General features: G+C 38.7%; 3 protein-coding genes across 7 annotated transcripts; 2 read left to right on the top strand and 1 right to left on the bottom strand.

The window, feature by feature from the left end:
• Nucleotides 1-983: 983 nt before the first annotated feature.
• On the top strand, nucleotides 984-3722 carry mrps16 (mitochondrial ribosomal protein S16). Its single transcript, XM_056392637.1, has 4 exons — nucleotides 984-1132; nucleotides 1383-1413; nucleotides 2482-2748; nucleotides 3307-3722. Exons 2-4 carry the CDS (start codon nucleotides 1401-1403, stop codon nucleotides 3441-3443), a joined length of 417 nt encoding a protein of 138 aa, XP_056248612.1. The 5' UTR covers nucleotides 984-1132; nucleotides 1383-1400; the 3' UTR covers nucleotides 3444-3722.
• Nucleotides 3723-5955: 2233 nt separating this feature from the next.
• On the top strand, nucleotides 5956-18407 carry LOC130179634 (mucin-2). 4 transcript variants are annotated; one of them, XM_056392585.1, is made up of 10 exons: nucleotides 5956-6279; nucleotides 7755-11870; nucleotides 12077-12201; nucleotides 12427-12491; nucleotides 12574-12776; nucleotides 12947-13112; nucleotides 13225-13389; nucleotides 13855-13925; nucleotides 14051-14133; nucleotides 14274-17271. In XM_056392585.1, exons 1-10 carry the CDS (start codon nucleotides 6147-6149, stop codon nucleotides 14316-14318), a joined length of 5172 nt encoding a protein of 1723 aa, XP_056248560.1. In that variant the 5' UTR covers nucleotides 5956-6146; the 3' UTR covers nucleotides 14319-17271. The 4 variants fall into 4 exon arrangements, with proteins under 4 accessions (XP_056248560.1, XP_056248568.1, XP_056248576.1 ...); XM_056392601.1 differs by lacking the exon at nucleotides 5956-6279 and having other exon boundaries at nucleotides 7654-11870; XM_056392609.1 differs by lacking the exons at nucleotides 5956-6279; nucleotides 7755-11870 and having other exon boundaries at nucleotides 11938-12201; nucleotides 14274-18407.
• A 99-nt stretch (nucleotides 18408-18506) lies between these two features.
• On the bottom strand, nucleotides 18507-25101 carry errfi1a (ERBB receptor feedback inhibitor 1a). Of its 2 annotated transcripts, XM_056392620.1 has the most exons (4): nucleotides 24864-25101; nucleotides 22089-22295; nucleotides 21812-21900; nucleotides 18507-21573 (listed from the first exon to the last, which is right to left on the bottom strand). In XM_056392620.1, the coding sequence occupies exons 2-4, from the start codon at nucleotides 22238-22240 to the stop codon at nucleotides 20459-20461; spliced, it is 1356 nt and encodes a 451-aa protein (XP_056248595.1). In that variant the 5' UTR covers nucleotides 22241-22295; nucleotides 24864-25101; the 3' UTR covers nucleotides 18507-20458. The 2 variants fall into 2 exon arrangements, with proteins under 2 accessions (XP_056248595.1, XP_056248605.1); XM_056392630.1 differs by lacking the exon at nucleotides 24864-25101 and having other exon boundaries at nucleotides 21991-22128.
• Between the last annotated feature and the right edge of the window lie 1803 nt (nucleotides 25102-26904).

Genomic DNA, 26904 nt, shown 5'->3' with positions numbered 1-26904 from the left:
ATTTACATGTTCATGCATTTTAGACATTTAGCTGCATTCATAGCTAATGTACTTACCCACAGAGACATTCAATGAGTGCAATAGTAGAATAAATAGAGCTATACTACTCGCTAATAAGGATCTAAAATCAGTTTTATTCATCACCAAAAGCAGTGGTACAACGCATACGAGTGCAAGTCCTCAAGAACTGTGAAGTGAAGTGATGTGATTTTGCATTATTTGAGTATTTCCGTTGTATGCTACTTTATACTTCTACTCCACTACTCCAGGGTAATATTATATTCTACAGATATTGCACATTTTAACCCGTTTAAGATATGGCAAATAAAACACAAGATCTGTTCATATATGACAAAGAAATTTAACTACTGACAGTTTATATACTAGTTAAAATTGCTGCTTACATGTTAATGCGCATCATTGATAATAATCGAATAATAAAATGTTGTAGCCACAATCATATTAGTCTATAACAATCAAAATGGGGCAATTCTGTATGAAGAGTAGGCTTAATGTTACTTTTGTTACAGGGACATTTTGCGGCTCATATATCTGTTGCATGTGTAGACTTGTTTGGCATGTTTAGTAAAATAGCAATGTCTTGTTATTCCGTGTGGGATGGGCCAGATGTTTGTCATGACACAGAAAAAACTAGGGGTCTAAATTCTTCTACCACCTCTCACCAAAAGTGACAATACATAGGCCTAATAAAACTACATTACAGCAACTTAAATGCAGTGTTTCTGTCTAGTGTCTTATCATATTATGCAGAAACATGTTTAGGGTCATCCCCTGGCTGTAATCATTTCTTCTAAATAGATTCAACATATTATTCTTGACTGAAACACAAACGTTCACGTTGTAAAATTCAATCTTATGCCCCAGCACCAGCGCATGTCTTCAGAGAGAACAGCGGTGCAACACCGCCATCCAGCGGCACGATGTCGTAATGACGTCCAGGCAGCTGCGTCACTTCCCTTTTTAAAACATGGCCGCGCACTGACAAATGTCACATTACTTCTTGTCCTGAAAACAAACGGTTCATAACGTCTGTTTTATAACCTGTCAAGTGGATTTAAAATAAAAGAAACGACGTCTGGATTTTACCTTACGCGGCTCAACATCCTCAAGGGTATTTGGTTTAATTTTGCTCATTTCTTGACAGCACGTAGTCTACAAACATGACATGCTAAAGTTAGCTGTTAGCAGCTCCAGAGCTGCATTGTGAACATTTAATGACATTGATGTGTAGTTTAGTAGCCCTGTAGTCATAATAATTAACTTACTTGTGTACTATAAATGCGATATAGTGCTGCGTTGTTTATAGAAAGTTACATAGCTAATTACTCACTGTTTAAAGGTTATTTTTTTGTCTGTTGCAGGATAATCCAGTGAACACCATGGTCCATTTATGTGAGTATTCATTATGAGCAGACACATCCTGAGAGCTTTCATGTTGTTGTCTTTTGTGTTTTGCGTCACCAGAGACTGGAGTGTAGTTTCAAACAAGACAACTAAATGTTAGGTTTATAATACAGCCTGCGATTTACAGTGTAATTTCCTTTTACGGATACTTTTACTCATAAAATATTGTCTGGTTCCTACTGATACTTAAATGTAGAAGAAAACAGCACTATACGGAACAAGAAAGTTATGATTGGGCATTTTAGAGGAAAGAATAAATAGATTAAACTCGGGACTATATGTATTGATACTGGGTACTTACGGGGCACTTTTACACTACAGGGTCCAAAAAGGGAACTTTTGGAAAAATGTTGTTCCTCCTATTGTGTAATTAAAGAGTAAAAAGCGGAGAGCAGCCACGCATTATATTGGTCATTATCATATATGTGATCATTTTTGAAGAGGTAGTTCCAGGTAGTTTTGTTTTGATTTGTATTGCTTTTATGAGAGTTTTGTTATATATTTTTCCACCCCTTTAAAGGGTAAAGTAAATGTAAAGTAAAGAAATGCTTCACAACACGGCCACAAGCTACAGCCCTCTCACTCCTCTTCCCTCCATCTTGTTCAAAAAAGTAAATCTGATTAAAGCAGCGTGATAACATTGATGAAAACTACAGGAGGGTTGCTAACTCAACTCAGCTTTATTAATATTGCACTTTACACCAAAGTGCTTTACAGGACACATAGAGGAAAACAAAACTAAAGAAGGAAACAAACACAACAGAGAGAAGAAAATCAGAATAATTATGATGATAATATTAATGGCAAATCACATGATCACACAAAAGTAAGACTGATATTAAGTACGATTTCAATCTGTGATTTATACAAGATTTCATATTATGAAATATGCTTCTCAGGAAACGACTTGCACAAGGTAGTGAGGTACTCTGACAGTAGAGCCTTTACTGTAGAAAATGGGTTATGCATCTCACTGGTGCAGTGAAGTGTTTAACAGTTATAAAATACTCAATTTGTCTCTCTGAAAATGCTTACTGTGCTCATCTTCTCCTGCAGCATCACTCCTCTTAAAGAAGTACCACGGGGGTTACGTTGTCATTCGACTTGCTCTTGCAGGCCACAGACAAGCTAACAGACCCTTTTATCGTATTGTGGCAGCTTACAACAAAAGAGCAAGAGATGGTAAATATATTGAGCAGCTGGGTTCCTACGACCCCCTCCCTAACATCTACAATGAGAAACTTGTCAGCTTCAACTTCGACCGAATCAAGTACTGGATCGGCTGCGGTGCACACCCTACAAACCCTGTGGCCAAACTTCTAGGTGTGTATTCTCTACATGACCCAAGGTGGATCAACATTGCACAATTTCCTTGTAGGTTTTTTCCAGAGAATTACGCTGCTCAAAGTGATTTGTTTAATGAAGGAGGTCCATCTAACTTTTATGAGCACCTACACCTTTTAAGTTTCTCTTCATGTTGACATATTCTTTTCTCTTTTGAAAATCTCGTGACTTTTTCTTTATATGTTCTGCTTCCTTATGTGATGACTCCCGTCTAGTACTATTATGTGTTCACTGTGCCCTCAAGCACCTTATTCATGCGCTCTGGTTTAAAAGGTTGAACAGATACAGCTTAAATGTGCCATTCATGGTCATACCGTTTGTTCTCCAAAAATTAACAAGTTGGGGTAATAATGTGCTTATCATTAAATGTATTCAGGATGGCTACAGGGAATTCAAATAGTCTTAAAACAATGTTGCATCAGCTTTTTGAATCCCTAAAAGAATTTGGTAACCCTGGGCAATTTTTCGGCTGCACTTAGCTGAAAAACCTCATAGTCAAAGTTGTGGTCTTCCTCTCTCCCTTCTCTCTTTCGGCAGGGTTAGCAGGATTCTTCCCTCTGCATCCCATGACCATTACGGAGGCAGAGCGGCATAGGGCTCAAATGGAGTCGACAGAAACAGCAACAGGAACAGAGGAAGTTCTGGAGGCTGGACAGAAGCAGACTGAAGTGTGAGAATTAAAGCTGAGGACTGTGTCCAACTTTTGATTTCACAGGTATTTGATCATTGATCTGACCAGTTTGTGTCCTGATTTGTTGGACGGACTACTCACAGCAACTTCAGAAATAGCATATTGTAGTCCTAATTGCTTCCGTGGTCTTTAAGAACAAACTACATTACAGCTGATACTTCATAAAATTCAGTGGCTTCATGTGTATGAATGTTGGGTGCCATAACAGGTACTTCTTTGTATTTACAATTTTATTTGACTTAATTAAAGTATTTGGAAACTATTGCATTTGTTTGGGTTAAGTTACAGTTTTTTTTTGTTATTCTCTGTCTAACCTCTTCAGGACCTTTAAGAACGATCCACAGCAAAAATGCCAACAATTAATTTGTTTTATTTTTGCTCTTGAAAATTACTTGTGAACTTTGCCATCATTCCCCCCTCTTTTGTCTGTCTTCTGTCTTTCTGGCTCACATGTATTTGAATGTGCACACTTAAATCAATAGTAAAGGTCAGCAATGTCAAACACAAAGAAGGAAAGAAATCAGAAGTGGGTGGGTTTGTCGATATGATTATCAGCAAGCTTTACAGCATTTAGTTCCTTTTTGGCTCAATAGCAAATTTTCCACCCATATACTGTACTGCGTGTTACGGAAACCTTTGTAGACTGGAAACTTACCACTCACTGACAAAAGTCACATAATGTTGGAGGGGTAGTTCTGTATCAATGATGATACAGGATACAGTATATAATCTGTTTTCTATTTACAGTCCATAAGAACATTTTTTTATTTCTTCAATTCCTAACAAATGACCAAAAAATGTACAATAAATGGTGCAAAGTCAGTAATCAGTTTCAGATTAGATTTGAATTGATTAAAATGGGAAAAAGCAACATTTATATTATATTAATCTCTTTAAAACATAATCACACCATCATCAGCAATGGGTCATATGATTAAAAAAAAAAGGCAGTGACAACCAAAGAGACAGATGTATTAAATCATTAAATGAAGTACCACTAACACTGTAATTGATTTAGATCATGGTCTCACCAGTATACAGTATATAAACTGCTGTCTGTTCTCTTTGTTACATGCATATCCTCACGCACTTGCTGTGCTATCTTGAACAGGTTCATACTCAAAACCACAAGTATGGTTTGCGTCAATCAGCTATTGATAAAAACAATAATTTGAGCCAAGACACACCTGACAACACACAGGTGTTCAAAGAAAAGACCAGCAAAAAACAAATACAAAACTTAAAATAGTCATGCTGTTGATATTACTTAATTTCCTTGTGGAACAAAAGTCGGTTTGATTCTTAAACATGGTGACGTACTGAAAGCAGTTCCTCTCATGGGAGTTATAATTTGTAGCGCATAATAGATAAAATTGTAAAAAAAAAGAAGAGAAAAAAGAAGAAAAGAAAAATTCAACTATATTATGAAATTGTTGCAATCTCGCATGACATAGTGAACAGGAAATATTTTGTTTTCTCTTGGGTAGCATTTCAGAAGTGATTTTCCAATAAGCAAACAGAGGTGTGGAGAGCTTTACCCGAACCAGTTGTGGCCTCAAAATCAAGAAAAATATTTGTATTCAACCTCGTCACAGCTCTTTTATTCCCGGTGCTATTGAGACCACTTATTAACCTGACTGGAGTCATGTTTAACAATCTATTTATAGCATTACTGTTCAATTCAGTTGACTGCATCGTCAATAAGTTGCTCGGTGTAACATTCCTTAAGTTAGACTCATGACCTTCTCACAACATGTAAATACTGGACTGAAATAAATGTCAACAACAAAGCAAATAAAGTACTATTTGCCAGATTTTTGGGAATATAACAACTAATTCAGTAAGCGTGTCAGAAGAACAAAACAATACATGTATAATTATGTAACATGATTTTAATAACCTTCTATTAATAACTTGTACACAAGGTCTGAAACAAAGGAACAGAATTACACACTGCTGACAGATGAACAGAGCCAGTATAAACCTAGGCTACTTCAGTGCTATAAGACATTCAACATATAACAGCGTGATGCAGTACTGAGTAATCAAATGGCTTGTTGGAGCAAATGTCACAACATATATATTTCTGTATAATTAACATATTCAAATAAAATGCAGTTTCACTATTAGATAGCATTTTGGTTCATAGACTACAGTATGTTACCCTTAGCTACCCCTTAGTGGCAAAGGGTAAGTATATATTATATATCACTGGTGTCACTAACAATAAATAATGAGTAATGATATAACATTGGCTATTTACTCTTTTTTTTGTGAGAATCACACCCACCCACCTCACCTCCTTAGTCCTTGTCCACTTCAGTGTGACTGTGATCTGGACCTTTGTAAACAAACACGTACAGGGTGTGAATGTGCTTTCAGGGAACTTCACAAATCCCTGCAATGCCATGTCACGATACAAAAGGTTTGCAAAGGGAGGGCACTACATCAGTAACAACCTCAGTTTTACCAGTTGGTCATTGATGACACACAGAGTAGATTTGATACTGTTAGACACATGTTTATATGGGCCGAGATTGCCAGCAGGATCAAGCTTAACTACCAGTTTACAGACGATTATTGGACGTTTACTGCAAGACAATTACAGAACATCTTAAATATTCTGCTTATATGTCCCTGCAGTGAAAGACGTTGCAGCATTTACATCTTTTGGATGATTACCTGAATGTACAGGAAAATGAAAAGGTGGATTTACTTGGAATCTTGTAACTGGAAGAGGTTTTCCACCATTCTTATAATCCTTACTTTTGTGGTCATTGTCCTCATTGCATTCTGCATATCTTTTGCACATAAAAGGGGTAAGTCTGTAATTTCTGTAATTCTTTTTCGCATAACCAGGTGAGCCAGAATCATGTCAATTTATTGAAGAATAATTCTATATGCAACCCTCTTAACACTGATCATTGGGCATTATATTTCTAGCCATTCAATTTTGACATCCTTAGTTTCAGTCCTGACAGTCTTTCAGGAACAACTGCAATCAGTGCTTAAAGTACAAATACAATTACTCTGCTCAATGCTTTTCACATGCACATTAATCCATATACAATCCTCAGGCCTATACATTAAGATTATTTGTACTCAATGTATGTGTTATTTTTGACACAATATTGTTCACAAAAACTATGACTATTTTGGTTTGTCATTTGTTGTTATTTTAAATTGAAGTCACCTGAAGTAATATTTTGTTAATTTAGGAAACTTATTCAAAACCCGTTGTGAAATCCAAATGATCCCTTCTATTACTCATCCCTACTATGACTCATATTATTTACTAAAGAGGTCGAGACTCCAGCAACACTTGCAGGAAACAGAAGAATATTATGAGACGTGTTTTGGCTTGTAGCCTTCATCAGGGTCATCACAAAACACATCACAAGTAACATTTAGATAGGGGAATCATCATTGTCATCTTTTAATGACCCTGATAAAGGTATTATTAAATTAAACTTATTAAACTTATTATTATACATTAAAACCTATTTATGTGATGTGTTTTGTTTTGATTACCCTGATGGAGGCCACATGCTGAAATGTGTCGGTCTAATAAAGTTCTTCTGTTTACTGCAAGTGTTGCTGGAGTTTTGACCTCTTTAGACTTTTACGTTTCTCCATGCACCTTGGAAGTAGGGGAAGTTGTGCCAGCAACCTTACTTTTTATAATTTTAATGTTGCTTAATTTTCTAAGTACATCTCTACACTGATAAGATATTAAAGTTTTCAGTCAGTTCATTTCTTAACATTTACAATCATCTCAACAGTAATGTTACTGAATTCCATGAAAGAAATAGTATTCATATAACAAGGAAATATCCGATACTTCCTGTAGATTGACTGGCAGTTAATAATTGCAGAAATTAAATTGTGTAAGAACAACAGCACACGTTAGATATGTGCCCCACCTGAGATAAGTAAAATATAACCTGTTCGACATTAAGGTAAGGAGTTTAATTTTTGTGTGACCTTAGTTATCATTAAATTAAAAATTAATCTGGAAGCCAAACTCTCCACAAGGGGAACAAAGAAAGTAATAAAAAAAAACTTGATTAAAAAATATTGTATTAGGATTATATATATATATATATATATATATATATATATATATATATATATATATATATATATATATATATATACAGTATATATATATGAACACATTGTTGAAACAATAAAAAAGGCTGATGAAATTGGTAAAAAAATGAAGTTGAGATGCAAATTGCTCTGAAATTGCATTGACAAATTTATGTATCATGCTCAAATATTGTCTTAACAGGAAATCAAAATGCAAAACAAGATCAACCTGAAGAAACATGGAGGAAAACACAAATAGCGGACATCGATAGAAGGAATGATTTATCAAAATTAAACATGACAATAGATGAACAGTCAGAGGTTTTGAAAATTGTACCAGAATTGGATGAAAAACACAAACAATATACGACTGGATCTCTAGAATTAAAAGACCTCATGATGAACAGAATTTCTGCTGGGGATCATAGAAAGAGCACAGATCTGACCAATCACCAATCAACATCACCAATGATTGCAACAATATCTACAACGTCCCTCTTTTCGACTATTGTTCCCACAAGTGAAGCAACCACAATCAAAGAAACAACGTCAACTAGTGTCACTCAAACATCTTCAGCAGAGTCAACTTTCTCAACCGAGACTGGGGCAGTCACCATTACAAATGAATCCAAGACTTCTTCACATTTTTCCACATCTTCCAGTTCTACTCAAGGTTCAAAGATTGAAAATACTGAGACTCCATTAACATCCATGCGAAGTGCTTCCCCTACCAAAATATCAACCATTCTTTCAACATCACCAATGATTGCAACTGAATCTACACCTTCCCTCTCATCTACTATATTTCCCACAAGTGAAGCAATGCAAATCAAAGAAACGTCATCCAATGTTGCTCAAACATCTTCAGCAGAGTCAACTTTCTCAATCCAGACTGGGACAGTCACCATAACAAATGAATCCAAGACATCTGCACATTCTTCCACATCTTCCAGTTCTACTGAAGGTTCAACTATTGAAAATACTGAAACCCCAATAAAATCCATGGAAAGTGCTTCCCCTACCAAAATTTCAACCATTCTTTCAACATCACCAACGATTGCAACTGAATCTACACCTTCCCTCTCATCTACTTTTGTTCCCACAGTTGAAACAACCACACTCAAAGAGATATCACCTAGTGCAACTCAAACATCTTCAGCAGAGTCAACTTTCTCAACACAGACTGGAGCAGTCACCATAACAAATGAATCCAAGACTTCTCCACATTCTTCGACACCTGTCAGTTCGATCCAAACTTCAACTGTTGAAAACACTGAAACTACAAAAGCATCAATGGAAAGTTCTTCTCCTACCAAAGTTTCGACCACTCTTTCAACATCACCAATGATTGCAATGGAATCTACGATGCCCCTCTCATCTACTATAATTCCAACAAGTGAAACAACCACACTCAAAGAGATATCACCTAGTGCCGCTCAAACATCTTCAGTGGAGTCAACTTTCTCAACCCAGACTGGAGCAGTCACCATAACAAATGAATCCAAGACTTCTTCACATTCTTCCACACCTTCCAGTTCTACTCAAGGTTCAACTATTGAAAAGACAGAAACTGCAAGAACATCCATGGAAAGTTCTTCTCCTACCAAAATTTCGACCACTCTTTCAACATCACCAATGATTGCAACTGAATCTACGATGCCCCTATCATCTACTATAATTCCAACAAGTGAAGCAACCACACTCATAGAGATATCACCTAGTGCCGTTCAAACATCTTCATCAGAGTCAGCTTTCTCAACACAGACTGGAGCAGTCACCATAACAAATGAATCCAAGACTCCTCCACATTCTCCCGAACCTGTCAGTTCGATCCAATCTTCAACTATAGAAAATACTGAAACTCCAATAACATCCATGAAAAGTGCTTCTCCTACCAATATTTCAAACAGTCTTTCAACATCACAAATGATTGCAACTGAATCTACACCTTCCCTCTCATCTACTATATTTCCCACAAGTGAGGCAACTACAATCAAAGAAACGTCATCCAGTGTTGCTCAAACATCTTCAGCAGAGTCAGCTTTCTCAACACAGACTGGAGCAGTCACCATAACAAATGAATCCAATACTTCTCCACATTCTTCAACACCCGTCAGTTCGATCCAATCTTCAACTATTGAAAACACTGAAACTACAAGAGCATCCATGGAAAGTTCTTCTCCTACCAATATTTCAACCATTCTTTCAACATCACCCATGATTGCAACTGAATCTACACCTTCCCTCTCATCTACTATATTTCCCACAAGTGAAGCAACCACACTCAAAGAGATATCACCTAGTGCCGCTCAAACATCTTCAGCAGAATCAACTTTCTCAACACAGACTGGGGCAGTCACCATAACAAATGAATCCAAGACTTATTCACATTCTTCCACATCTTACAGTTCTACTCAAGGTTCAACTGTTGAAAATACTGAACCTCCAATAACATCCATGCAAAGTGCTTCCCCTACCAAAAATTCGACCACTCTTTCAACATCACCCATGATTGCAACTGAATCTATACCTTCCCTCTCATCTACTACAATTCCAACAAGTGAAACAACCACACTCAAAGAGATATCACCTAGTGCTGCTCAAACATCTTCAGCAGAGTCAACTTTCTCAACTCAGACTGGAGCAGTCACCATAACAAATGAATCCAAGACTTCCCCACATTCTTCGACACCTGTCAGTTCGATCCAATCTTCAACTATAGAAAACACAGAAACTACAAGAGCATCCATGCAAAGTGCTTCTTCTACCAAATATTCGACCGTTCTTTCAACATCACCCATGATTGCAATTGAATCTATACCTTCCCTCTCATCTACTATATTTCCCACAAGTGAAGGAACCACACTCAAAGAGATATCACCTAGTGCCGCTCAAACATCTTCAGCAGAATCAACTTTCTCAACCCAGACTGGAGCAGTCACCATAACAAATGAATCCAAGACTTCTTCACATTCTTCCACATCTTCCAGTTCTACTCAAGGTTCATCTATAGAAAATACTGAAACGCTAAAAACATCCATGCAAAGTGCTTCTCCTACCAATATTTCGACCATTCTTTCAACATCACCAATGTTTGCAACTGAATCTACACCTTCCCTCTCATCTACTATATTTCCCACAAGTGAAGCAATTACAATCAAAGAAACGTCATCCAATATTGCTCAAACATCTTCAGCAGAGTCAACTTTCTCAACACAGACTGGAGCAGTCATCATAACAAATGAATCCAAGACTTCTCCACATTCTTTGACACCTGTCAGTTTGATCCAATCTTCAACTATTGAAAACACTGAAACTACAAGAGCATCCATGGAAAGTTCTTCTCCTAACAAAGTTTCGACCACTCTTTCAACATCACCAATGATTGCAACGGAATCTACAATGCCCCTCTCATCTACTACAATTCCAACAAGTGAAACAACCACACTCAAAGAGATATCACCCAGTGCACCTCTAAAATCTTCATCAGAATCAACTTTCTCAACTCAGACTCGGGTTGTCACTATAACAAATGAATCCAAGACTTCTCCACCTTCTTCCACACCTTCAAGTTCCTTTCAAACATCAACTGTTAAGAATACGGAACTGTCGGAAATACCTGTGCAAACTTCATCATCTCTGAAATTTTCTACAACAGCATTCACTACAACACACAGTGTTCAAACAACATCAGTTGGAAACACATCTGCGCCTCCAACTAGTAATCAGGGGACATCAAGTGTAACTTCCACAGTACTTCAAAATACCTCATTTTTGACAACCAACCAGCCCCTCTTTACATCAAGGACTACAGTTACATCTACAACAAATGTATCCACAGTGTCACATTCACCAACTAATTCTTCCACATCACTGACAATGACTCCAAAGGACACAGTACAGACAGCAACACCAATTGTCAACTCCACCATCACAACTAACATGGTAACACCCACTCTCTCATCTCCATCTGCTGTTAACCCAAACTCGGAAACTACAGCAACAAGCCATGCATTTTCTACAGTCTCATACAACACAAAACCTTTGACCCAATCTACTGCAGTAACAAATGAAAAATCAAGTAGCAGTCCACAAACATCTTCACCAACCGCACAGACTTCAAAGGCTTCTACATCAAATGCTACAATCACCATGACAACACCATCTACAACTCCTCAGTGTACAGATGAGGACTGTCAGTGTGCTGGGGGAACCTGTAAATACAACACAACACTTGGAAAATGTAGCTGCCACTGTCAAGAGTTTATTTTTGGTGATATTTGTTCTTTCGGAGACAATAACACCGCCGCTCATATTGGTGAGATTTTTCATCCAGTTCTTAAAAATATTTCATTACCTAAAAATATTTTTTCAATAGAGAAATAAATTAGAGGCTTTTATCAATAGGTCAATTTTAAATGTTCTTGCTATTGGCTTTGGTATTTCTTACCTGAGTTTTGATTGTTAAAAGTTATTTCTGTGTATAATGTTAGTTCAATATAATGTTGTCATATTTCTTTGTAGATACTGGAGCAGTACCAGCTCGAAAAGCAAATTTTACCTTGGAAATTCAGGTGTCTTTTCAGCCAGCCTTTAACGATTTAAGCTCACCTCTATCACTAAAATTCATCAACACATTAAAACTGCAGGTAGATACTTTTTTTTTCTTTTTGGATGACGTACTGAGTGATCCAGTTTCACGGAATTTGCTTATGTCTTTAAATATATTTCTTAATAATGAAATAATTGCTCTTCCTATAAAAGGATCTTCCTTTTATAGAATGTGCTTTGCTCTCTACTGTTTTTGATGTTAATATCCAAAAACAAGCATGTATCTATAACTGTGATTTAATAACATTTGTTCTGTGTTCCAGCTTGAAGCGCTGTGCAGAGCAGCAGACCCACAATCCTTTGAAAAAGTAGAAATCATCAAGTTATCGTAGGTTTTTATTAAACTTTATTGATTTAATCAAATACAGGTTTTTTTCTTTTGGTAATTTCTTTCTATTTTTCTACTGTAGAGAAGGATCTGTCATTGCCGAGAGTGTGGCGGAGTACAGCTATGCAAACAATGAAACGCAAATCCAGTTTGTCAACAGTCAGCTTGATGGGGTTTTGACTAATATCTTGAATGACACAAGTAACCTCAGGAAGATTTCTCAGGCCTTTAATAGCAGCAGTGTGACATTGAATGGACTCACTTTCCAACCACCTGCAATTACCAGTAAGTGTCCTATTTTTCAGTCCTAAACATGCACCTTTAACATGTTGCTGCTTTTTTACATTCAGAGTTTCTTCATTCAATATTTGTCCAAATATTTCATATTTGAATTGTAGTACTTGGACAAAGAAATTAAGAAATTGTTTTTTCTTTTTTTTTTTTCTTTAAACCAGATGTTACTGACCTGAAGCCTTTTGTTAACTGCACTCAATTTGCTAATTACACTGCTGAGATTAGTAATGGTCAATGGCAGTGTGTTGGACCTTGCAAAACAAACCCTGATTACTGTCATCAACATGGACAATGTTTCAATGACATTCATAAAGGGCCTACCTGTAGGTAAGACAAACTTGTTTTTATTTTAATTTCAAGAATCTTAAGTATGTTGGATATGTTTGCTCGTAATATAAATTGTATCAATATAATTAACTCTTGTGGCTCTTTAACCCAGGTGCTTTGAGTCTAGCCTGGAGCAGTTTTATGGCCCACAGTGTGACCTCTTCCGTCGGGGTCCAGGTTTCTATGGAGCACTGTTTGGGTCACTGGCAGCAGCACTCCTGCTCTTGATTATCATTGTCATAGCTGTCATTGTCAAAAAGAAATATATGGGAGTTTGGTGAGTTTTGATGTCTTAAATGCATCTTTGAATATAGTGGTATAGTGATATGCAAATGCTCAACAAATTTATATAACATTAAGTCCTTTGCTCTGCATCTTCTGGCAATGCAGTAACGCCTTCTTTTGGCATATTTTCAGATAATGCAGGTCAGATAGGTGTGAGATTTAATATGACTCATTAACTTAATTTAGCATTGTGTTTTCATTAACCCTTAACTTCTATAGGTCATTAGGGTGGGAAATTTCTACATGGCAACAACAGAATAAATTAATGGTACTGTAAAGAAATGAAAAGTGATCAAATGTAATAAGTTACATTATTTTTATATTACATTATTAATGGGGAAATCAAAATCTATAACTTATTACATTTCAAAAGTAACCTTCGCAACACTGCCTGTCATCATAAGGTTACAAACACTGACATGTGAAACAAATCATACTGTCTCTCTCTCTATTTTAGGAAAAGGAACAACAGCTATGACAGAAGACTGTCTGCTTTTGAGGAAGACTTCTTTGATTTCTCTGATACAGGTGTGTCCTCCTCTTCTTTTTTTTTTTTTAGTAAGCACTGATATATTTTAAAAATTCAGGAAAAAGCTTCTCACCAAGGACTCTCAACATTTGAAGTTTCAACATGATCATATTCTTTTGCCCAGGGGTTCACAACTTGGGACTGGCAGGCACTTACACATCTCACGGTTTCAGACCACATCTAGAAAATGTTGACACCCAATTGCAGGTATTCTTATTTATTATTCTGATATTACATACATAAAGTCTAAGTAACTACTGTGCCCAGAGAAGTACAAGGACATGTCAATGCAAGATCATAGTTAATAATATTGATATTAATATGTGAACATGCTTGTGTTTCCTCAGTTCACAACAAGACGTCCAGAGATTTTGAACATCAATCCTAGATGAAGGCTACAGTCTGGACACAGTTAGATGAATATTTTTCATTTTACCAATTAAAAGAATTACAGATCACTTGAAATAATTTACTAGTAATTTGTTGTTATGATATTTATGATTTTATATTTATTGTAATCCACTGTAGCCTCTTGTACCTTCATATAAAAATTAGCATGTAAATTCAGTCTGCAGTGTTTTTACTGAATTCACACAACAGCTGTCTATTTTTGCAGAAGATTTCTCCTCATTAAAACCTGATTTTTATTTTATTTCAAATGTTGTCAATGAGCAATGTAGTAAAGAGAAATGCAAGGAATAAGAAAAGAAAAACATTATAGCTATTTCATTCTGTCTCTTCCTGAAACCTTTGCCCAGGAGTTGTTTTGTTGTCTTCATCATACAGGAATATGTATTTACCTCATTGAGTAAATTTTTTTGACCTCGTGGCTTTTTGCTGTAACCATTGTACGACTACTTTTAGTAAGGGTGCACAGAATAATGTTAGATGCAATAGGATCCAGGAGTAAAACTATAGTAAGAATAAAAGGAAATTGAAATACATTCTAGTGTTGTTTTGTCATTGCTGAGTTTGGGTTCAGAGGAAATTGATTATTTATTTATTTGACCATTTTTGGTTTTATCTGCATCTAATATTTAGTGTGCACTTGCCATAGCAGCACAAGTGGTATTTATGTATAACACAAAATCTCAATAACATACAATAATCTAAAGCTCACATACTCAATAGTTGGAAAAATTCACTTTGATTCACCTGACTCCGATCTCTTGCTATAATGTCACCTCACACACAGAGCTTTTAGGTGGTAGCTTGAGTTAGCAAGAATGTTATTGTAGTTAAAAGCTTGAATTTAAACGTTTAAAAAGGCGGGTTCAAAACTAGCCAATGTAAATAAAGGCTGACTGAATGTTTGAGCAAGATTAGACTGCAGAGAAGAAGAAATGGGTGTTAATTTTACCTTGGGAACGTATGAGACCAATTTGTGTCATTTGCAATCAGAGTCTGGCCATTTTAAGTGGTTAAATACCACAGGGACACCAAACATGCTCAGTGTGTCATATCAGGTACCACAACTGTAAGTACAATTACAAATATCTGTCCAATTTTATGCAAACCAGTACAGTAGCCATACAATACGTCAACTGTGTCAGAGAGGGTTTTTTTTAAGTAAGCACCTGGGGTTTCAGTATTTGTGTCCATTAATACAAATAAGCCTGGTTAAAAGGGTAATGGATACTTGTGGGCGTCTCTCAGAATAATTATAATATCCCGTCACTAGATGGCATACATGCACTCATTTTTGATGATGTTTTGCCTTTTTAGTGTGTGCAGAAGGAGGGCCCATGGAAAGCAGAGGGGCTGAGCCAGTTTAATAGAATATTCTATGATCTTCAAAGTGAATAAGGGTGATATTAAGATGCGTCACGGTTTAATCAACCTCAGCAGTGTGATTCTGTTGCAGAGCTAATAGAGGTAATAACAGTTTTATAGGTATAATAACAGTCCAATATATTTGTTCCTGCCAATCTGACTAATTGTCATACTGGCATCAGTGAGATCTGTTTTGAAGCTGTACAACTGCACCTCAAAATGTACATCTCTGCTGCTGATCCTCAACAGAAATACAGATGTCTTATTATGAACTATGGGTGAGTATATGTCTCCAACTAGAGGCTGAAGACATTCTTGTGACCAATTTCTTTACCTTCACTTGACGCAGCCTACCATATTTTCTACACAAGTACTCTGACCTGAGTACAATTTAACCAGCAGCACTTCAGCCTGAGTTAAATATTCACAACTATGTCTGCCTCTCACAGCAAATGATAAGAAAGAGTTATACAAAAACAAAAGGTTGATGCGAACAATCAGCAGATTTTTCAATCTAGCCGTATGTTTTTGGAAAGTGGGAAGGGAATCCGGATACCTAGAAAAAAAACCATGCAGATGCAACAGAACATACAAACTCTAATTCTCTTGCTCCTGGAAATATGACAGATTGAAGATATGCAGTATCTTGCTGTAACTAAAAGTTGTACTGCACATAACAGATACAAGCGTGTAAGTTACCATTTCATATGAATATGTTTTTCCAGTTTAAACAGCTCAAAGGTTTTTCCTGGCTCAGAATCTCATTATTTTTTTATTATCCTGATACAGCAACAGTAGCCTAATATAAATTTACTGTGAACTACCCCATTCTGTAAGCACCAAGCACAATGTATTAACTAGAAATGGTCACTGTTTTATGCAAAAAATATTTGTATAGTATAGTAATATGGCGTATAGTTTAACCTAGATTAAAACTGCATATGTTTAACATATTGATTAGAAAAAAAAAAAGTGGTGTGAATTACCTTAAATCTGAAAGCTTGTTGAGTCATGGAGTATTTTAAGTCATAATTTACAGAAATGTAGCCTCATACAAGAAAAAGCTCTTTTGACAGTTTATGATGTATTTACTATTTACTATTTACTATTGAAGAAGCATAAAGTTGCATTTAACCAATTAATGTCTGACCTTTTTGTTGTGTGTATAAACATATAACAGTTGCAGCTTGATGTTGTAATTGAGTTCCTAGACTTCAGACTGAGACCCTTCAGAATTACAATCATATCTACATAAACTGTGGACGATGTTTTATTATTACTCCACATACCTCTTTGTTCTTCCTAACTTTGTAGCAGAATTAAATGTCATTTGCTATATTACACCTGCAAGATCATTATTATCGTGTCCATTTCACATATTTACTGTAGCGTAAGGGTTATATTATAAAATTGAAGTTATATTGGTATTAAAGTTTTTTTCCTTATTGTCATACATAAGGAGATCATTATTTCTTAAACATTATTTCTACAACCACTAAATCTCCATGTACTGCAGATCAATGCAGCACTGCAGACTTGTGTTAAGTGTCAGACACAGCAAACACAACAGCTCTCTTCCTCTCAGACAACTGCAGACTAATCAGCAGAAGCTGTATAGCAATTAATAAGGCAATAATGATAATTACTGTAATAATTCTTATCATTAGAATGACTTTGCTCTACTTGTTAATCCATCAAGAGTGCCAGCCAAGGACCTCTATCTAATTAACTGAGATCAAAAATATATTTGATGTTGTTGAGCCACTAAAACTGGAAGTTAAATCCCACATTGTTGATGCCTGAACTGCCCACAAGTTAGAGCAAAAACCCAATGGTAAAGTTAAGTTTGAAATTGCACAGTCAGGTTTATGTACAATTGTGGCTTTAAGAGGAAAAAGAAAGGACAGAAATAACCACAGGAGCAGTTTGGGACACAAGGTGACTGAATTTCACACAGAATCGTAATGATCCCTTGTGCCAAGTCTGAGAAGAATTTCTTAAGTCAAATCAAAAGTTACGAAAATGGTGAAAGTGGACCCCGAGCACGTTCTTGCCTGGAGCACTATAACACCTTTTAGTGCCACATCAGTTCAATAATGTGTTTTGCTTTTTATTTGTTCAGAAACTAATGTCAAACCACATGCCGTGTTAAGTCATCTGGCACTTAATCTTGTTCGCCTCCAGCAGACTATATTTAAAATGAGCAATTTGCCTTTCTTTAGTTGCTATAGTCACCACCCATGCTGTCGCCTAGCAGCTCACTTAGGAATGAACCAGGTGAAAGGGTTTGCAGGTGGCCTAGATAGTTCAGACCTTTTGTTCCATTGAGAGAATAATGTAAAATCAGTCGCTATCAGCGCAGCAAACCTACAGAAATGGTCACTGCCTTGTTGAGAGATTATGGTGGATGTTGTAACTGCAGCTGAGTTGCAGCTTTTTTAGTAATTATTTGACCTCTAATGCCCTGCGTGGTTCACCCGGCTCCATGCCTAACCACATGGACCCAAGTCAAGAGCAGAACACTTGCAACATTGTTAAGTGCTTAAAACCTGTGGGCGCAAAGCTAGCTGTCACCGGGCATCTAAGCAGTCATGCAGGAGGAGACTGCATTATAACCAGGAAGAGGAAGGCAATATACTGTACACCTGTCAGTCGGACCATTGTAAGTCACTCTTCTTTCTCTGGATAGAGGCCAGTCACAATAAGGCACAGCATGAGGGTGTGTGGGTGATAAAACAGGCCAGACAGCTGAGCAGAGAGTTCACTCCTGTCAAATTCAAAAAAAAAAAAAAAAAAGTGAAGCAGGCTCATAAATAAGTCATTTTATTTTGCTTTCTTTTTAAAGACTATATGCTTATAAACTATTCATAACAACAAATGGAACTGTTAAATACTGTACACAGCATACTGTACTCTCCCAGTGCATGTCTTCACCACAGCAGAGAAGTTATGTCTCGATAAACTAGTCTTCATTCAGTTTTATTATTTCTAATAAGACATATGAATACCTTAAGATTAAATAGTATCAGTGTATGATGTAAACATTTTTCAAACATTTAAGTCAAAAGCAACATTGTGTTGGCAAGGTTTTGTGAGCAGGAGGGAGAGAAAAAGTATACTTCAATGACCGTTTGACCTTAGCAGTTATCTGCTTCCCAAACTGAACACCGTGTTCGATATCAAGGGTTACTTCAATACGTATGCTACATTTACTATATCATCCTGACACTTCTTGAATAATCTACAACAATAAAATTCATACATTTTCTAGGCTGCCAGCAGCCAAAGTCTCTCAGACCACACCCACTGCAATCATGTAAGGCAGGAATGCATGAGCAGAACAGGAAAGTCTGTGTCAGGTAGGTAAACCCTGCACTGTCTTTGTAATGCGTCTGTATTAACAGGTTAGCCTAAGATCTCCGTGATCTAAGATCTGCCTGATCTGAAATCTCTATTTAAGGATAATGACTCTGTGTTACTCTTAACTGAAGGGAATTAAAGCTTTTGTCTCAGGTCACATATGGAGCTGGTTACCTCATGTTTACTAGATTATAATTTCAGATTTTGCCTTTGGATACAATTTAAATGGGGAGTATATGAAATACAGGATTAATATGAAAGGGAGGTAGTACTTGATGGAAATTCGTTCCAAGCAATGACTCACAGCTTGACCAAAAATAAGCTCCTCCAACTGTTTGACGGAATATCAGTAAGAATAGCATACATTCACTTAACGTTCAACAGGCCAATTTCTGTGCAAGAAAACAGACCTGGACATTGAAAGAAAGCAATTAAAATGTGTGCTGAGCTCACAAGCAGGCACTGCAAACAAGCGGAGCACAGTAACATGTATGGTTGACAACTTTCTACTTGACTGTAGAAAGTTGTTCTATAAAGTATCACCAGAACACTTTTCCCCACTGCGGTTCACATGCACATATGCACAAACACGTCCACGCACATACATACACACAAACACACTCATCAACAGACAACTACACGATATAAGCTGCACTAGACATTCCGATGGCAACATGCATAGCTACCAGTAATGTAACCCACCTCTCAGTACAATATGTACCATGACAACGTGCCACGTGGGAAACACAAATTCGCACCGATACAGCGGCCTGAGTAAGACTGAAACTTCATCAAGGCATGGAAACCATATCAGTGTTGATATATAATAGCAAACAGAATGGAGATTTGTGTGCTAGCATCCTTCATTTTGTTAAAAATTAATTGGCCTCGGGTTTAGACTTCATATATTAAGCAATAAATGTGTACATTACTGACCTCCTGTCCCCTGTGAGACACAAAAGCAGCATCAAAAAGCCCCGGTGCATCTCAAAAAACAGCTTCAACCTTACAGACACAGAATACTGAGCACATGAGGTTCAAGCCCCGCTTGTACCTTCTGACTGTACCACATCATCAGCAAAAACAGCACAATATTGAATGTCATGAAATAAAAATCATATCAAAAATAAGCTCTACAAATGTTGAATTTTGCCCACAATCTATAGACAGAGATACATTTTTTTTTTGTGTAAAGTATCTCAGTTGTGATAGCTTTTCCAACATTACCAGTAACTGAATACAGTGCGCACATACCCTGTGTGATCAGAATACATAAGGGGTTAAAAAAAACAACAGTAAAAGCAGCAGTTTGAGGGATGTTAGCGTCCAGTTTCACCGTTTTGTCAAGTGGTTTTTGCTCATGTACAGTAGAGTCCTCTGCTACTTCTGCTAAAACTTTTCAAACTAAATCCACATGTGCTCTCCGCCTGGTGTGGCAGTCCCAGTCTGAGTCTGATACATCTGCATTGCGGGCTGCAGGGCTGTCCATGCAGCGAAGAAATTTCTCTACACAAGGTGAGTTCACAAAAGCAGGCCGCTGAGGCAGGAGATAGTAATGTGTTGTGCTGGCCTTCTTGCCGTTCTCCATAACAGGAAGGATGCAGGGTGAGCCCTCACTGTTCTGTCTCTGTAAACCGCGACAGCTTACATATTTAGGATCTGGTGCAAAACTTTGAGTAGGGGGCATCACCCCATTAATGTATGTTGGGAGGCTCTTGGGGCTAGGGGTGCGAGAGCTGCCTCTAGACAAAGGGTCCCTTGGGGGCACCTTGGGTGGTCTGTCCTCATCACTGTAAGCCCCAGACGAGACCTCTGCTGACCAGCGGCGGTAGTCTCCTGTCTTGATTGGTCGGGGAGGGATAGGGGGTGGCACCTCTGGCTTATCCATACTGTGGGTGTGGCGTTTGTGGCAAGTGAGGCGCAGCAGCGAGGGTTTGTTGAAGGATCCGGCTGGGCCGGAGTGAGAACGCCGTAGCCTCCTCTGAGCCTTGTCTTGCTGTCTCTGACAGACCACCGGCTCAGGCGGTTCATGTCGCTGCTGCTCATACTGTTCCCGCACTTCCTGTGGAGGATGTGTCTGATGGTGCTGCTGGGGCTGCCTCTGGCTTTGTGGTCCTAATGAACCCTCATAGTAAGCATAGTTAATCTGCCCGCAGTCCCTGAAGCTCCTTCGGCCGAGGACTCCATATCGAAAAGGAGACGATTTGGGACAGTGATCAGACACCAGACAGCAGCTGTCGTCCGAACTTGTGAAAAATTCTACCTCATTGTCAATAGCTTGCTCAGGGGAGATGTCAGTTTGTGGAGGGATGGGGGGAAGAGGCTTGGAGCATCTGCCTGGTGTCTGTGGTGGGCTGCTGCACTCGTACACCGAGAGCCTCTGGAATGAGGGGACCACCTGGTCATCATCATTAGGACTCGGGGTAGAGGGTTCAGCACTGCAGGACAGGGATAGATGGGAGGGCCGGGATTTCTTTGGAGGTAATCTTTGGGTGCTGGGACTGTGTTTATGTCCTGACAGAGAGGAAAATTGAAAAAAATGAGCATCACATTAATGGTATGGTATTAAATAATTGAGATTGATTCACAGAAATCGCATTTTATTAATACAACTTCACTGGCTTCAGTAAAAAGGACTCCCATGGACTACTACTCTGGAAAATCACTTATTAAAAGGCATAAAACATGCAATACAGTATTTGTATTTAATTCAGAAGACTTGTAATGAGAAGATGACAGATCATGCACTTACTCTCATAACTTAGAGATGGTGGAGGTGGCCCCTTTTGTTGGGCTCGAGAGCTGTGATCTGTGTGCGCCGTGTCCATACTGAAGTACGGGCTGTTAAAGGAGAACATTTCAATCTTAGATTATTATAGCGTTAAATAGGCTAAATAACATTTCATTGTAATTTATAAAAATTCTCCTGACCTGAAACATAAAACTTCAGCATGTCATGCAGATTTTGAAAATATCTTTCTAGCAATATTCCCCCAATGGCCTGCAAGTCCTGGCATCTCAACACTCACTTGTCCAGCTCATGGCGATAGTTCCAGGAGGGTTTGGATCCAGCCATGCTGTGACAGTAGCTGCCCCGGAGGAAGGGGTTTTCTATGGGAAAAGAGATCTCCTGGGCAGTCAGGCCCACTGTGGACATGCTCCAGGCACACTCGGGTCGCATCAAAGCCAGGAAACACTCAGATCGCCCCGGCTGGCTGCTCCTGCTTCTAGTGTACCTGTAACAAAGCCAGGAATGACGGTGAAAGGAGGTTGGAAGCAAAAGAAGATGAAGAGAAACAGAACATGTTGTAGCACACTGAAAAATACTGAAGAGCCAACGTCCTCTCGTGAAGCCAAGAAGAAAGAAAATACTGATAATAGAATATAAAGCAAGTTACACAAATCTCCCCCTCTCTGCTGCCCACCAGGCCAAATATTTAGTTATGGCCTTGTCTGTTTTCTATGAGAAGACGAGACGACAATCTCCTACAACAGAGTAATAACAGAGGCTCAGTTTGACAGGACTTTAAGACACTTGTGTGCCAACACACCCTGGGGACAGACCGCTCTGTCATTTATAATGTTCTGGTCAGAGTATTTTACAAAGTAAGCATAAAAGCAATACTCTTTCACAATGACTAAAATAAGAGTCCCTAACAAAGGTCTTGTTGTAAAAAGGTTGCCATGATGCTCCAGATTGTTTTCTTGTTTGCTCTTCTAGTCTTTTTTATACAGACCTGAAGTAAATGGGATGAGTGCTCTGGCTTATTTGATATTACACTTAAAGTTTTAAATGTGTCTATTAAGGGAAAACAAACAGAACACAGCACAGTTTTTACAAATGAGGCATTTGTATACTCAAGTTCAACATTGCAGGTTGCCAACTTTCAAATGTCTATTCCTACGGACTGTACTAGGAGTAGAGCTAGTAGGTTAACAGTTTATTTTAAAACTTGACAGTGCTGTGCTCTGCTGCTGCTGCAATCTCGCTTGTCCTGAACAGCAGAGGAAGGGGCTCCTCCTCTTACCACAGATATACCTGATGTTGCAAGAACTCCTCATGTCAAATGACCTGAGTGTTTCTGTCATGTCAAGTATGTGTCAGGGCTGAGTAAACAATGTGTACAATATTCAGAGAGGGGGAAACTGGGCAGCATACTGATTTGTGGGGTCAGCAATACACTGGAAGCAAACTCTGATCTGATTTTTTTTTTGCCTTACAGTGGATGAACCTGTTCAGTATGCAGTCACTGGAGAAATTTGTTTAGGAAGTGAGATCATGTAATGTTTAAGTACGCAGAGAAACTATGTCATGGGTGTCTATAGGTGTCTTTGTTGTACACCATGTCTGAGTTCACTGTGACACCAGCCGTGCATTGTTGAAGCAAATCTCCTTCATGACTTCAGTGCACCAGCAGCAGTCTTCACACCATTAATCCTATTTTTCAGAATGCAGGGAAACAGGTGCATCCATAACCCTGGTGGTTATCTCTGCTGGAGACCACAAATGAGGTTCGTGCACACCCGGAGACACGCTGTCCTCCTTATAATGTGGGAGTGATGACTGAGAAGAACAACGGCCCCCCTCGCTCATGGTCTCCTATGAGCCATATTTGTGTGCTGCCCTGACAGCTGGTGAGAAACAAAGCTCTAAAACAACAGGAAGCCTGGGGCATCAGCTTGAGCCAAAATGCCCAACAAGGCATGCCATCTCCCTGCCCAGGGCCGTCGATTCGGTTCGGCAGGGACGGGAAGCAACATGATCCTCGATAATGAACCCCCAGAGGCTTGTGCTTCCTCTTGCAACAGGTGCAAAGACAGTTCATCCTGGCAGTTAACCATAGGGGCATTTACAGGCAACAGGATTAAACAAATGATGTGTAGTCATGCAGAGCATTAACCCTCTTTAGGGGGAATTCTTCAAGTCACTCATTCTGATCATTTGACCAGAGAATGTGGCTCTTTTTTAAAAAAAAAAAAAATCTTTATTCTATGTCTGGCCTTTCCTGTTGATACAATAGGTGGACAGGCTCAATCTGTGTGTGAAGATAACACAGGGCCCATGGGTGCTGGAAAAGGTGGAGTTCTGCTTGGGTTAGCAGTGATGATGTAAAACATCATCAGATAGCTTGCATTTGATACAGGACTGTAGTAGTCACACACGCACAGACCTTGAAAGAAGGAGTTCACACCCCGCTCATGACACCCCTGCAGCGGTTTCCGAGCAACCATACCCGCTCTACCTGTGCGGCAAGCAAACAGCGCGCACACCCCCTCACCTTACCGGATTGAGATAATAATGGTTAAAAGCCCTCTAGCAGGCAGGTGACTCACACCACAACACACAAGTCAGATATCTGGCACGTCCAGCTAGTGATGACACAGGATGAATTGTTATTTCCCTTTTGTTCAAAAGACTCAAATAGATATTGTAGGCCAAATTAATCAAATCAGGTTATTGGTTTGCAATCGTCAAAAACAAATCTGTATTCCCATTTCAGCCTGTATTTATTATCATAAAAGATTGACACATATACTAAGTTGCCTAAATTATGACAATTTAGTTCCCAGTTTCTTCTCTGTTTTGTAAGATTCATCTAAATGGCTTGCTCTATTCGTCAAAAATATCAAAACAAGATTTACAGCGTTAAATAAACAACCTCAGTAGGACCTGAAGTTGCATCACTCACGCGGCGTCCGTAGTGCTGGCACCAACATTCACAACAATACACAGGCTAGACATAGGTTCATACAGCAGCCTGTAACTACACCGGACATTTCAAATTACTACTTTCTGAACTCACCTAAATAACTCTGCAGCTCTCCTCCGCCGACTGACCCCCCAGACTCCTCTTTGGTAAAATACAGCTCCTCGGTTTCTTTGTGGGAGGGGGGGCTAGGAAGCGAGGGGGGGGGGGCGTTTGATATGAGTCTATAATCTTCAGATTCCTATTGCATCAGGAACAGGACGCCAGCGACTTGATGACGCTCCGGCTATAATGTCACACTTTGAGATAAGTCTAGTATTGTGGTGAGCAATGTCTTATAAGCTTCGCCACACTAGAGACGTACTGTGGCTCCGCCTTGCGCACTTGCCCTTAAAGGCGCAGTCTTCATTTACACCAGTGTTTTCTGCAGTGGACGTGCAGCAGGGCAGACATGTGGATAACTGCAGAATCACCCATGAACATATACATATCATTTCAGAAAGAGAAGTGATGTTTGCAGCAGTTCTTTGCGGGACAAGCATCAACCTATTTTATATTTAAAATGTGTCTCCTGTGTGGTTTCAGGAACAACAAGCAGTCAAAAGTGACCTGCACAGATCTGCAGGGAGACAGAGGCAGCAAAGGGGATGGCTCCAGGGTAGATAACACAGACAGCAGGCAAAGATTCACAGCCAGAAACACTCTTATCTGCACACAGCCAGCTGAACGGAGCCTGTGTTGTTTAGCTTCTGGCTTATCTGATCACCCTGGACATTTTCTTTTAGCTGGACCTGATCTGTGTTTACCTGACATAATGCTCACTTAAACACATAAAGGCTACAGGTTTTATATGTATATAGTAATATAAGAATAATCTTGGACGTGTAATCCCTCACGCCATCTATTTCCAGTCACTTAGCCTACTTAGACCTTAAGTAGTGTTGTATTAACTATGCCACCTAACCTAACCAGGCTAAACAAACCCAACTCTGACATGCACACTAACCAAACACCACGATACAATAGCTACAAACAACTCACAGAGGTGTGTGTGTGCAGAGAGAACAGAGCGTTCTTGTGCCTGAGTTTGTAAATCCTTTACAGCTTGGGCAAGGGGGCCCCCCCATACCCAAAAGGCTTATCATTACATATTTGGCCTCTGCATGGTCCAGGCTCTCACTAATCCCCCTTTATAATTTCAGGCACATTTTTGGGATTCCTCTGAGCCAGCTGTGACCAGCAGAGGAAGGGGATAATGTTTTACAGATTTACAGTTACAGTTACAAAGATTATTTACAAGTGACAGATGTTGCAAGAAACAATCACCTCTAACAATAAAAGTAAAATTTAAAAAGTGAAAAATATATATAAATGCAATTAAAACCAGTTCTAATATATGTTTGTACGTTTTCCTGCTTTACTGCACTGAACCTCTCACCAAAACTCGCTCCATGTTCCACCAAAAAGACACAGTCAGTAGGATAAATGTGCTTCATGTCCAAACCGTCTCTCCTCCCACTTCAGCCCCCTCCCCTCCCTGCCTGTGATGTCATCACTCACAGGAAGCTCCTTATAAAGTTAGTCAAAGAGAGAAAAAAAAAAGTCAGGGGGGAAGATAAGCACCCACAGCCAGAGGCAGCTCTGATGAGAGTCTGAGATGGCAGATGAAAGAAGTTGTGTCAGAGGATATCCTTCCCAGGAAAAATTACTGCGCCTTTTATTTGGTCCTGCTTCATGACTCACACAGAGATTTGTCCACCACGTCCAGCACTCTCATTCTCAAAAAGTGACACCTCTGGCACGTTTTCCCTTCCGCTGCACATGGAGCAGAAAGGAATTTCCCTTTGTGGCTCACACTCACAGCACAATGGTATAGTTATGAGGTTACGCGACAGTATCTCAGCTGATTACGTTGTCATCAACAAGAAGGGTGGAGTTTAGTTGGAAACGAGGTAAAAAAAAAAACAAACAAAACACTGTATCATCGGTGTAAATGATTTATTCACTATGGAGGTCAGCATTGATTGCCTCTGCCTGCTGAGGTAATTAAATGACATGTATATTCAGCCTGTGTCCAAAGTTCACACTGATATAAACACAGCAGCAGAAGGTTTAGTGTTGTAGTAAGGTGATGTCA

The sequence above is a fragment of the Seriola aureovittata genome, chromosome 2, assembly GCF_021018895.1.
Source record: "Seriola aureovittata isolate HTS-2021-v1 ecotype China chromosome 2, ASM2101889v1, whole genome shotgun sequence".
Taxonomy (NCBI): Eukaryota; Metazoa; Chordata; class Actinopteri; order Carangiformes; family Carangidae; genus Seriola; species Seriola aureovittata.
The sequence above is the reverse complement of the archived record's forward strand: the minus strand, read 5'-3'. Positions and strand labels throughout refer to the sequence as shown.